This window comes from Rhineura floridana, chromosome 9 (assembly GCF_030035675.1).
Source record: "Rhineura floridana isolate rRhiFlo1 chromosome 9, rRhiFlo1.hap2, whole genome shotgun sequence".
NCBI lineage: Eukaryota > Metazoa > Chordata > Lepidosauria > Squamata > Rhineuridae > Rhineura > Rhineura floridana.
The window spans coordinates 51,221,338-51,234,693 of NC_084488.1; the positions used below are offsets into that span (position 1 = coordinate 51,221,338).

Genomic DNA, 13,356 nt, shown 5'->3' on the forward strand with positions numbered 1-13,356 from the left:
CTCTTAACATTGTTTCCAGGCAGAGTGAGTGAGCTCTCAGGCTTTCTTTTACAGCTCATAGGAAGAATCTGGTGTTCTTCCTTTACTTGGCCACAGTTCTTCCAACCGAGAGAAGGCAGCAGACCTAGCCATTTTGTGTATCAGCCAGCAGTGGTGGAATGGCCCATTAGCATAACAGACTTTCCTGGCTTTGAGAATTCTGAGTCCTTGAGTGACAGCCAAACTAGACATTCACTTAATTATGGAACATGTGGCAATGTATCTTGTTTTTTCCTTAAAACTGTTGAATGAAGATCAAACTAGACATTTGTGTAATTATGGAGCACACAGCTGGTGTTTCCTTAAATAATTACAGGTACAAGGAAGCCAGATTCTCCCTGGGAATGGAGATCCCCTCTCCCTAATATGGCTAGAAGCCTTAGGAGAAAAAGTCCCCACTGGTGTTTTTTAAAGCTATCCATATGCAGCCGGGTGGGGGAAGATCTCCATTTGGATCACAGAGGGGAGTGAACAGATAAAGCCTCCCTTTCCCCATGCACTGCCTTCCCGGGGAGATTCTGGCTCCCCTGCAATTATTTAAGAAAAAACTAAATGTGTATCTGCATGCTATGTAGTAAGCAAATGCCTACTTGACCCTGAATGCCCCAGCTGGAACAGGCCATGATACCCTATTCTGACTAGCAACCCTGATGCCTAAGGGAGTACGCACCCATATCTGATGCTTAAGGTTCTGAGTTTGTCTCCTAAAAAACTGTTGGGGGAAGCTGTTGGGGAAAAAATATCTTAAAAGCACAATTTACAGATGTTATGCCTAGTGTATTTTAGTGCAAGTACTCTTCCTCAGAGACGACATTAAAAAAATGGTTTAAAAAATACAATCTAGCTATCGTATTGTGAAATTCACAGCAGTAGAATAACATTCAAACCATGGCATAATATTTAAAAACATTCTTATCTGTATTTTTTGTATTCACAGGATATCCATTGAACCTCAAATCTCTATTAAACATTGTTTTTTCTAAAAGAAATAAATAATACCCTTTACCACTTGTTTTTATTTCCTGTCTGAAGCTGCACAATACTTGATACTGTTGAGAAGATTAAATATGCATTTTAAAACCTCTTTTCATAGACTCCTCAGCATATGATACTGCTTTAGTTTGCATTTCTATCTGTCTTAATTTCATCATAATTCTGGTTTCTTTTATGACCAATTAAAGCAGTTTACTGGAGAGCCAGTGTGGTGTAGTGGTTAAGGTGTTGGACTACAACTTGGGGGACCGGGGTTCAAATCCCCACACAGCCATGAAGCTCACTGGGTGACCTTGGGCCAGTCACTGCCTCTCAGCCTCAGAGAGAGGCAATGGTAAACCCCCTCTGAATACTGCTTACCAGGAAAACCCTATTCATAGGGTTGCCCATAAGTCGGAATCGACTTGAAGGCAGTCCATTTCATTTTGAAAGCAGGTTAAAGACCCTCCTCAAAATCTTGTTGTTCTCTTTAGCATAACAAGGGACATACATGTTTACATAGATGTCAAATGTTTCTAAATTGATCAGAGTGATAATAGTAGGATATGACAGTAGCTTACCTAAATTAGCTTCTAACAAGGTGCAAAGTGCTTTACGTACAAGATACAGGGCACATTCATAATTGTAACGTATGGCCCACTGGATGTCTTTTGGGGAAAAAGTCCCAGATAAATGGTAGGATATGTCTACAAAACCCTACATATGCCTGGGCTCTACTAGGTCCAAGCCTAGCATGATGATGATGGTCAGTGTCTCCATCAATCCATGTTGGTGTTCCAAGGTCTGGCTGGCTCACTTCTAACAAAGTTCTGTTCTTCGTTTGTGCAATTTTTTTCTTCCATCTCTTTTCAGGGAAACAGCTTGTTACCTTATGAATGGCTGCTTGTCATGATGGCCATGTTCTACCTACACTATTGGAGGTCGTATGCCCCTGAGTACTAATTGCTGAGAATCGCACGTGAGAGTGCTTTTAGACACTGTGAGAACAAGAAGCTTAACTAGATAGGTCTTTGGCCTGATCCAGCAGGGCTCTTCTTATGTTTTTGTATCATCCCCACAAAGCTCATGTATCACCTAAGCCTTAATATTGACATAAAGCAGTAAATGTTTGGTTTTCTTTTAATAATAAAATTTCTTTTGCATTTTAAGCCCAAAGTGCCGTCATTTCTTTCAATGGATGTTGATGGTCGAGTTATCAGAGGTGATTCTTTCTCTAAGATTATCTCTGCCGGGTGAGTAGAACATGCCCACCACAGTCAACACACCCATCACCCTGATTAGGATGAGAATGGAGATTTTGATACAATGACACCAGGCAACTTCAGAGAAGTTTGAATCTGTCATATTGCAAATGCAAAAGTTCATTTTGTGAGTATGGGTGATTTCAGTGATTTGACAGCTTTCACAAAAGAGAATCCAGATGCCATTGTACAAAACAAAATGGACAAAAATCAGTAAAACTGGAGACTTGCCAAATTAAGTGTGTGAGCATTAGAGATGGATGAGAATTTTGATACAGTTCACATTTCAAGCAGAATTTATCAAATTCGCACTTTCCGAAACAATATGAGAACCAAAACACAGCCATCCTTTGGAATTCACATTTATTAGAATTTTGGGATGCAGTTCACCAAATAAACAATGTTTACAAAAATGCATATATTAGAGGAAAATGAATATATATATAAATGAATACATGAGTGAAAATAACATGCAAAAAGGCATGATACAATGAGAAATGGCTTGCAAAAATGTGTACCTGTTAAAACTGCCTACAAAAATGTGTTTATTTGAAGAAATTCACACTAAAATGGTGGAGAATTTTCATGAGGATTTTTTTTTAAAAAAATCACAGATTGCTGCAGAAGTGTAGAGGACTGAATTTAACATTAGATTAAATGTGAGAAAAGTGAGAAACTGAGTAAACCAACATTGACAAATCTTTCCATCCCTAGTGAGCATACTACAACTTTTTTAAAAAAAATGTATGCTGAGGTTCAATGTCAGCAATAAAGAGGTTCGCACACAAAAAACCCCATACAAAGAAAGAATGGGGAGGGGGGGACATGGAGCCTCCATTTAGCCCTGTCCCCTGCCTTTGATGCATGCCATTGCCATACCTCTTGCTGCAGTGGCTCAAAACAGAAATACTTGCCTGCCATCTAGATGTTTGACCAGTGAGGGGAAAGAGTTCAATGTGTGCACTCATGCATATGTGTAGTGCTCTTCCACGTGAGGAAGGACTCTAGCCCAAACTAGGTTCCTTCTCACATGGGGGAGCTCTTCACATGCACATCACTACACACATACAGCCCCCCCACTGGCCAAACATGCAAATAGTGGGGCTTGCCTGTGCAACTCCACAGCTCCCTCACACTTTCTCTCATTGTGTGTGTGTGGAGGACGGGAATCATGAGAATCTCATATCAACTACATGTTGACAGAGAACTTCCTGTAGCATTGTCGGAGAAAAGAAGGTGTAAGTCAGGGAACCTTTAGCCTGCAGGCCACTCTTGGCCCTTCAGGGGTTCCAGTTTGGCCCTCAAGGGTATTCCCTTGAAACAATGTCCACCAGTCAATCAGGTGATGTCACGTCAATGGGCAGGTGACATCACCTGATGTTCACGGAAGTAGATTCCTGCAGAAAGAAGAACTGAACCATCTGTGCATCAGCTGATGGGGCAGGGGGTTCAATCCTGCTCGGTTCAGTTGTGCGCACCAGTTCCCCATGGAAAATTATGGCTGTCAGGTACTTGGGAACTGTTGCGCAAGAGATTTTGACATGTGGACAGGACATCCCATCTGTCAATCATCTGATGTTGTAGTGACAAGATGTGATTGACAGGTGGGTTGACAAATGTCATAATCAAATTAGATGTTAACCTGAAAAAATCTACTTCTCAGATCACAGGGTGGTAAACCTTTATGATGCAAATATTACTAGGGTGCATGCCTTTCAACTCATTCTTGTACTCTTTTTGTAGGTTGAGAATAGGCTTTCTAACAGGACCTGCACCTCTTATAGACAGGGTTGTTCTACATACACAGGCCTCAACGATGCAACCTAACACTTTTGCACAGGTAAGCATTAGTAATATAATGGATCGCTTTTCAAAAGTAAGACTGCAGTCCTGGTAACACGTACTTGAGAACAAACCCCCACTGAACTCTTAATCCTAGATAAAACATGCACAGAATTCAGCTAAAATTCTAAGACACCTATCTGAAAAGCATTCCGGATTTATGAATTCCACTGCAATAAACTGGACCTTCTTCAAAGTAAAGGGTGGTGAGACCTGATAATATGTTATACTGGAGACGAAAGTACATGTTACAAGAGACAGAAGGATTGCTGCTGAGACAGGCATCCCCATGTCAACTGTTCCCCATCCCGTTCCATATTCTAAATCAGGACATTTCTTGCCCAGTCAGAAGCAGCTAATCCTCTGGGCTTTAATTGAAGCATGGGCAACTGGAAAGGCTGCAGAATGCAGACCATTGATGGTGTGAAAAGAAAGACACTCATTAACACCCCTCAGCCACCACAGCAGGCACGGCCCAAAACCTGCACCATGAGAACGTTCCATCAAATGTTCCATCAAATGTTCCTGCACCATCAAATGGTTATCTCCCCTTTTATAATTTTCTAACACAGTTTCTTTTAAGTGATGGACAATAGTTAGGCAGGGGTGGGGAATGCAGGCAAAATGTTCAGTGCAGCACTCGTTTGAGCCTGAGAGTACAGTGGTATAATTTACAGAAAGTTTAAAGGCTACAACTGCATCATACAATTTAAAGCACTGTTATATCACTTTAATAAGCATGGCTTCCCCCAAAGAATCCTGAGAACTGCAGTTTGGAGACCCCTATTCGCCTTGCAGAGCTATAATTCCCAGAGTGGTTTAACAATCAATCCCTCTTTCCAGGGAAATCTGGGAACTGTAGCTCGGTGAGGGGAATAGGGGTTTCTTAACAACTCTCAACACCCTTAACAAGCTACAGTTCCCAGGATTGTTTGGGGAAACCCATGACTGTTAATGTGGTATCAATAGTGCTTGAAATGTATGGTGCAGATGTGGCTGAAAAGTAGGGAAATGGCTGAAAAGTAGGGAAGTGGGTGCATCCAGCTAAGTGGGCATAAAACCCCTCAGTGTTCCATGGTCTGTGAGGTAGTGACTAATCCAGGGTCACCTAGTAAATTTCACAGCTAAGTGGAGATTGACCTAGGTCTTCCTGCCCCACCTCCAACATTCATTCCATTTTATCACATTGGCTCTTTCAGTTGCTGATGTCATAAGGAAGATGCTTCAATAAGGAATGTTGAAAGGCTTTGATGGGGGAAGCATATGCAGAACATGAAATTGCCATGGATTCTGTGGGAAGAATTTGTACTATGGGAGAATTTATTTATTATTTATTTATTAACAATATGCATATGCTGCCCAATAAAGAGTTCTATGGATGACACACAATAATAAAAGTATTAAAACTCAGCTATAAACCAGATAATCAGCATAAAACCTTCGGAACCATAGAATAAAAGTATAATGAAACTTTCAAGCAACATTAGAGAAGATTTTAAGCAGATTTTAAAAATGTTGACATTTGAAAGAGCTGGATTTTAAAAAAAACTCTTCAGCTAATGCCAAAAGTTGTATATCTGAAATGCCAGTAATTTAAAACTATTTCATTGAAGAATTAGAAGTATACAATTTGAAACGATGCCTGGATAAAGCTTTCACACAAATGGAACTCACTGACTACACAAATCTTGCAGATTTGATTTAGACTGTGACATGTTTTCCTGCTTTCTCTTACAGATCCTTATATTACAACTTTTTAACAAGTGGGGGCAAGAGGGTTTTCTGCAGCATACAGATAGGTAAGGGATTTATGAAAATATTAACATATTCCCTGCCCACAGGCTGTTAAATGTCACCTGTGTCAATTTCAAAGTTACAGTTAATAGATACAATTAATAGTTGACCATAGTGCCAGATCAGAAAAAGCATCTTTGCATGTCTGTGAAAGCTCTCGCAATGGTTTTGCAGTCTCTTCCTCATTTTATTTTTAATGAATGATCTATGTATCAAAGTGGAGCTCCTGCGGAAGCTTACAATAAAGAATGAAGGACAGTAGCTCACAGGTAGAGCATCCGCTTTGCATGCAGAAGGCCCCACGTTCAATACCCGGCATCTCCCTGTCTGAAACCTTGGAAATCTGCTGCCAGTCAGTGTAGACAGTACTGAGCTAGATGAAGCAATGGGTCTGACTCACTATAGCGCTGCTTCCTATATTCCTAATGAAGGTAGCAAATTACAAGTAAACAATAGCAGCCTAAAAGCAGAAAATAAAATCAGATAAGATTAATTTGCCTGGAGATATATATATATATTTATATAAATATAAAGGTCTTTGTCCAGCCCCAAAAGGTAAAATACTTGGCACTAGGCATGCCTCTTTAGGGTTGGGCTGTTCTACAAGTGGGGTACCACCACTGAAAGGGACCTTGTACAACCTTTTTTCATCCTTGAAGCTCTCACATTCGCTATCTTCCCCTTGACATCAGCCATACTTGCCTATTCCACTTCTCTTGATTTCTTCTGATAGCACAGTGGGGCAAAACAGGCAGAGGTTTCACAGTAACTTCGCTGCTGCAACATCACAGAAAAGATGGGCCACCTAGGGCTATGTAGATGGGCCCTCTAGAGTAGATTTTGGAAGTTCATGGTGCCTGGGCTTGAGGGAGAAGGACCGGAAAGGTAAATCCCATTAGTGGACTTTCACTCATGCACACTGGATATCACCCATTGTTATCTTCACTCTCTCTAGCAAACTGTTGGAGAATTCCACACCCCTTGGAGAATGCACAGAAAAACTCATTCCCTCAATATTCCAACTCACAAATAGCGTGGAGAATTTTGGGAGGCCATTGTGCTCAAACCTGTAACCAAAATCCATTATGAAGAAATCACATTAATTAAGAAGAACCAAATCATTGCACTCTCACACAAATAGCATTGTATTCTCCTTACCCCTGGGCTCAGTGGTATCAGTACATTTATTTTATTTTATTGTTTAATCCATGAAATGGGTAGTAGAAGAAACCAGTGGACCCCAAGCTTCATTCAGGTAGTGTGTGGCATGTCTGTAAAAACACAATTAAAACCATGCAGCATCTAACACAGCACATTACAATTACTACAACAGGCAGAAAAATCATTAAGTGGACAGTCAAGACCATCAGCAATTTTCAAGTGGTCAGTGGGCAAAAACGTTTGGGAACCACTGGTCTATAGTAAAATGTTGCCAGCTTTTGCCTCATAAGCAGCTGTCCATAGTGCCACTCAAAGTACAGAGATGGAGTGCATTATGTTGCTGTTTGAGTTATATTGGTTCTGAATGCGGCTTGCTGGGTACAATTTAATGGAAGTGCTACAGCTGACTCACAGCCCTCACTTTTCTTCTCTAAGAATGCATGTATTGATTGTTTGCTTCCAGAGTGGCAGAGTTCTACAAAAACCAGCGAGACACAATGCTTAGTGCAGCAGACAAATGGCTGAAAGGTCAGTGAACTTACTCCAGTGGGCAATTAAGCTTAATAATGCACCCAGATAAAACAGATTACCAAAGTTCCTGTACAGATTTAAAGGAGAAACACCATGGGAGTGAGAAAATGGATGGGTTAGGGCCATCACTTCTCTTGGGCCTCTTGAAACACCATCTGCCATTTGAAACAGCTTGAAACAGAATGGAGTGTGTCTCCTCCATGTGCCTCTAGTGTGTATAGCATGGCTTGTCAGGCTATTTGTCCATACCATATGGTGTGTTCTTGTCAGCAGCAGCTGCTGCTGCCAAAAATGAGTGCATGCTAACACTGTGCCTGGTGAAAAAAGTACACTAGGTACCATACTATGCGTAACTATGGAGAAGGCACCACACAGAGATGATTGCAAGCAGCATCTGTTTTAGAAAGAAAACATTTAGACTGGCCCTTAGAGCATACCCCTTTGCCTTCAGTTCAAGGGAATGAGAATTCTAGCTCCACAGAATGATATGTTAAGTATCATTGATTGTTCTGCGCCTTAGTACAACCGGTGATAGGACTAGCATGGTCTAGTCCAGCCTTTCCTAAATAGTGGGCCACCAGATGTTGTTGGACCACAATTCCAATTTTTCCTGACCATTGGCAATGCTGTCTGAGGCTGATGGGAGTTGTGGTCCAACAACATCTGGTGGCCCACTAGTTGGGAAAGGCTGGTCTAGCCAATGCGGGTGGTTTTTCACAAAGCAGGGGTGCCTGGAAGACAGGAAGATAAGAACTCACTGCAACTTGTCTCAGTCAGTTTGACCAGAGGAGATCCCTATAGCTAAATTACCCAACCAGAAGTATGGAATGGTGCCTTCTGGGTGTGCACTTAGCAAACGGCATGGGTTTCACTTTGCACCTTCACTTTTTGCGTCATCAGATTATAATTTTACAGAGACCAAAAATTATACTTTGAGACTAACAGAAAACTGACATGAAATATGACTTATGGTAATGTAAGATCACTTATTCGTAATACCATCAGAGTACTATCATGGTGAGTCTCACATTACCAAAAGCAAGAAACATAGTGTTGCTTTTAGGAAGCTTAGTCTAGCCTCACAAAACTAGAAATTGTCTAGAGGAGATTTACAAAACTAGAAAAAGACTAGAGGAGATACAGACTTGATTTACAGCAAAATTCTTTACATGTCTGCTCACTTCTGAGTTCACTGGGGCTTTATATTGGATACATCTGCGTGGGATTGCAGCCACAATTTCCCAAGATCATGCAGAAGCACTTCTGATAGTTTTAGTTAGATATTTAATGATAATTTTTCTACATATATTAGATCTAGGAAAATTAACAAATCGGGGTGAGTAAAATTGTACTACATGTACAGGTAAATGAGTTATGTTAGGAGCAGAAATTGATTCAGATTCACAATTGATTCTCCTTATAGAATCTGAAACTATTACTGAATCTATGAAATCAGCACTATGTGCATCCCTCCATTTAATCCAGGGGTCACCAAAATAGCACCTGTGGGTGCAGATGCACCAGCAAAGGTCTTCCCTGGTGCCCACAGGCTGAAATTAGGCTTGTAGCCAATAGAATAGCTTGAGGGAGCATGACACTCTCTGGTTTGCAAATGTGCACATGGAGCCAAAAGGTTTGACATCCTAAACCATAATCTGTCTAAACTTATTATTAATAATATTATTTATTTCTATTTATTAGCGACTTTCTTTGCAAAGCAAGCCAAAGCAACTTGCAACAATAAGATTTAAAACCAATTATAACAAACAAACCCATTAAAACAACAAACACAACACAACCTAAATACAGATCAGTGCATATAAATATGGGTCTTGCAAGACCTGACACATTAAAAGAAACCATCGATACCTAAAGGCCCAAAAGCTTGGCTAAAATGGAAAGGTTTTGCCTGATGCCCAAAAATAGATAATGATGGTGCCAAGCATACCTCTCAGACATCTCTCAGGCTGCAATCCTATACACTGCTATCTAACAAGCAGTATCCTGTAAGTATTTTGGCAGGTTGCAGTGGAATGGGTGCTTTCTGCATCCTTCCAAAATATTCCAGTTTGATTTCCAAGTCTCATCTGATTTTTTTCCCCTTTTCTTCTTTTGCTGCACTAAAATTGGGGGCATTTCACAAGACCAGTGCTGTACACAAAATGGCTATCTGGGCTAGCAGAAAAGGAATATGATGAGGAATGGTAATTTAAACGCAGTTCTAGTGCTTGTCTTCTTCACCCACATGTAGCTCAGGTTGTGTGAACTGGCCTTTGGAATGTCTAAGGATCATGAGTGTTCAAAATAAATGCACCTGTGAGCCTCGGACAGCTATTAATTGGCACGGCATGTTAGAGAATCTTATCTTGGATGCAAGAAACTGTTTGAATATCTGGATGAAGAAGGCTGAAGTGTTCCTCTGCAATAGTGTTCCTGTCATTATCATTAAATATTTTAAAAACACAAATGCTTGATAAACTCATTAGGATGCTTTCACTTCATCATGCTTTCTCTTTTAGGTTTAGCAGGCTGGTATGCTCCTAATGCTGGACTATTTTTATGGATTAAAATTAAGGGGATTTCTGATACAAACCAGATGGCCCTGGAAAAAGCGCTGAAGAGAGGGGTAGGGGAAATCATTACTCTGCCTTCAGTTAAAATAAGTGAGGCTTCACTTGTAAGAAAACTGTTTGCCCACTCTGGTACTGGGAAAGACTGCAAATCTTTCCTGATGCTGTCTGTGTGTGTGTGCGTGCGCGCGTGTGCGTGCGTGTGCACACACATGCGCACACGTGAGCACGCACATGGGCACATACACCACAGGTCAGTGGGCTGATATCACTAGGCATTGTACCTTCTGACTAAGGATGGAGAAATTCTCTTCGTTTTGCATTTTACTGCAAACCTACCTAATTTGCACTTCCTGAAAATATGCATTAACTAAAACATAAGGCTGTATTCAGTGTTAGTCCTACTCACAATAAATCCATTGAAATAAATGGGTGTGAGTAATTTATTTCCATCAATTTCAATGGGTCTACTCTGAGTAAAATTTAGCTGGACACAATTCATAGGTATCTTGAAATTCACACTTCTCTGAATTTTGCAATGCACTTGTAATATGTATAAAAATGTACCTGTTGGGGAAAGTGTCCATAAAAATGTGTATGTTAGTTAAAATAACATGCAATAACATGAAATAATGCGTGTATTAGGCAAGTTGCACACAAAAAATGTGTACTTTAGGAGAAATGCACATTAAAATGCTGAGTAATTTTTTAAAAAACCTGCAAACTGACCTAGAAATGTGAAGAACTGAACTTGAGTGGAAAAATAAGAAATGGAGAAACTGAAAATCATCCATCCCTACTTCTGATCCACAAATATGTGTGGAGTTCGGCTTCTACCATTTCCTCTGTTATAATCCCATTTCTGTGTTAGAAAGGAAAGGGCATTTGAAAAGAAAACCCAAAAGTGAACTTTTTTACACTTGCAGAAGTTCTGCAAAGACAGGATGTTAAAATGAAATACTCCTGAAAAATCTAAACAAGTGCCAAGAAATTCAATTCTGTAAGACTGAACTCCATAGAACTGTTGCAGGAATTGCTCTTGATTTTCTTGAATTTCCTCACCTATGTTTCTAAAATCACAAATCATGTTACACAAGTAATATGAACTTATAGGCAATATAAGAAAAGTGAACTTATTTCAGCAGAGTTTTCCTCTAGTTAAATATGTATAGAAAAGGTTCATAGCTTACTCCCACCTGAGATAACTATTATACCTCCTGCCTTCCATTCACAGTGTGCAAACAAACAGAGATAATGTGGAGACAACAATAAGCATATAAATATTATGTTTTTGCTTGATAAAGGATTATTTTATTATTTTGATTATGATGATTACGCACAAGTAGTAAAAGTAACTACAATTTGTAGGTGTCTGTACTTCCTGGGAGAGCTTTTATGATGGATCCGTCAGAACCATGCCCTTATGTCAGAGTTTCCTTCTCTTTTGCTACTCCAGACCAAATGGACCTGGTCAGTGCAATCTTTTCTCTCATTGTCCATAAAGAAATAAGATTTGAATGTATCTTGATATTTTGATATAGGGTAAAAACCTGGTCCATAATCCATTTCAGAGTTAGGCCAATTGAACCCAATCCTATACTCACATATCTTAGAAGAAGGTCATTCCAGACTATAAATTTAAGGCACTCTTATACCACTTTAACAGTCACAGCTTCCCTCCAAGAATCCTTGGAACTGTAGCTTGTTAAGGGTGATGACCTCAGAGAACTACAATTCCTTAACAAACTATAATTTCCAGGATTCTCCATGACTGTTAAAGCGGTATAATAATGTTTGAAATGGATGGTGTGGGTGTGACCTAAGTCCCGTTAAATTCAATGGAACTTCCTTCTGAGCAAACATGCAGAGAACTGCATTTTTATCATGCTTAAGAGAGCTATACTAATTGGGATGGAGAGACATGGACTGGCTGCTTAACGGCTGCATCCACAGCCCTGCTAGCTCCTGCTGCCCAGGGCAGAAGGCAATAGGGAGCAATTACATTGTCCTTGTTTGCTATGCCAGCTCTCAGGCTAGTGCAGTTAAGGGGCCTGGATCGAGCCCTTCTGAGGGAAATGGAACTGCTGTAGATCCAGTGGATTCATCACTGGCTCAGCTCTGCCCCCTCCCACCAAAACACCTCATTTGGGGACTTACGTTGGCTACCGCCAGCCTAATTCTCACTTATGATCACTTGACAACAGTCCACGCCTTCTATAGGTGCAGCAGGTGTTTCTGTGGTGGTTTCCATGACAGCCGAGACACACCCCCACCCACAGTGCAGATAGGGGATGAGGATTGCTGTGTAACTCTGGGCTGGACAGTGCAAACCAGTACATATCTACTCAGAAGTAGTTTGTCTTCAGTTCTTTGTGTATGTGTGTGAATTGTGTATAGGATTGCAGACAGATTGTCACATATTGGTTTTGTGAAAGGGAATGGGAATTTTGGCATGTGAAGCAAGATTTCAGATTCTCTTTGCACTTCTGTCGTAAATAACAAATGAAACTATTTTTATTGAAAATAATTAGTCTGGGTAAATAAGCCCCATTGGAAATGTTGCAAAATTTACCGGATTCATTGGGTTGAATATCACAATTTAAGTGCAGATTGTTTTTCTTTTTTTTTAATGTTTGGGAATATTTTTTTTACAAGGAATAACAGAACAAGGTGCATTTGGCAAAAAGATATATATATAAATCCTAGTCTGTTGCAAAAACATTGGCTTTCTCTTTCTGTAGTAAAATGGTTATAGGTTTTCCAATTGTCAGTCTCGTTTAAGAATTTTAAATTATAATAAATGTCTGATAACTTAAAAAGAAGTGGAATACAAGATACCCTCTACTTGAATTCTGAGAACCTGTTAGTAGACTTTACCACCTAGTTTTTACACTTTACATTTATGGTCATGCTTAAAGTGCTGTCCCAGTAATGTGTACTGCCAGTGTTCATCTGCTGCTGAAATAGTGAGATTAAAGGCAAGAAGATACGAGAAAGGAGCATGCACAGCACAGCAGTGAACAGCCTTACACTTTAACTACAAACCACATAGATAGTGGCCATTTCATTAACTAAAAGGGGTCCTTTTGTAGGTATGAAGTAAGGAGGTTCAGAGATTAGAGAGCTATATACGAAAAATCAGCCTCTGAACCAGGCCAAAGGCCCTCATCTAGCCGGTGGTAAAA

General features: G+C 40.1%; 1 protein-coding gene across 3 annotated transcripts in view; it reads left to right on the forward strand.

Moving 5' to 3' along the window:
- The window catches only part of LOC133364061 (kynurenine/alpha-aminoadipate aminotransferase, mitochondrial-like), a 37,658-nt gene that overhangs the window by 16,359 nt on the left and 7,943 nt on the right, over window positions 1–13,356 (forward strand). For all 3 annotated transcript variants that reach the window (XM_061584062.1, XM_061584064.1, XM_061584063.1), the window contains 6 exons: window positions 2,182–2,264; window positions 4,017–4,113; window positions 5,853–5,914; window positions 7,534–7,598; window positions 10,121–10,227; window positions 11,540–11,641. In XM_061584062.1, the coding sequence (XP_061440046.1) occupies window positions 2,182–2,264; window positions 4,017–4,113; window positions 5,853–5,914; window positions 7,534–7,598; window positions 10,121–10,227; window positions 11,540–11,641 (516 nt within the window). The remainder of the gene's footprint in view (window positions 1–2,181; window positions 2,265–4,016; window positions 4,114–5,852; window positions 5,915–7,533; window positions 7,599–10,120; window positions 10,228–11,539; window positions 11,642–13,356) is intronic.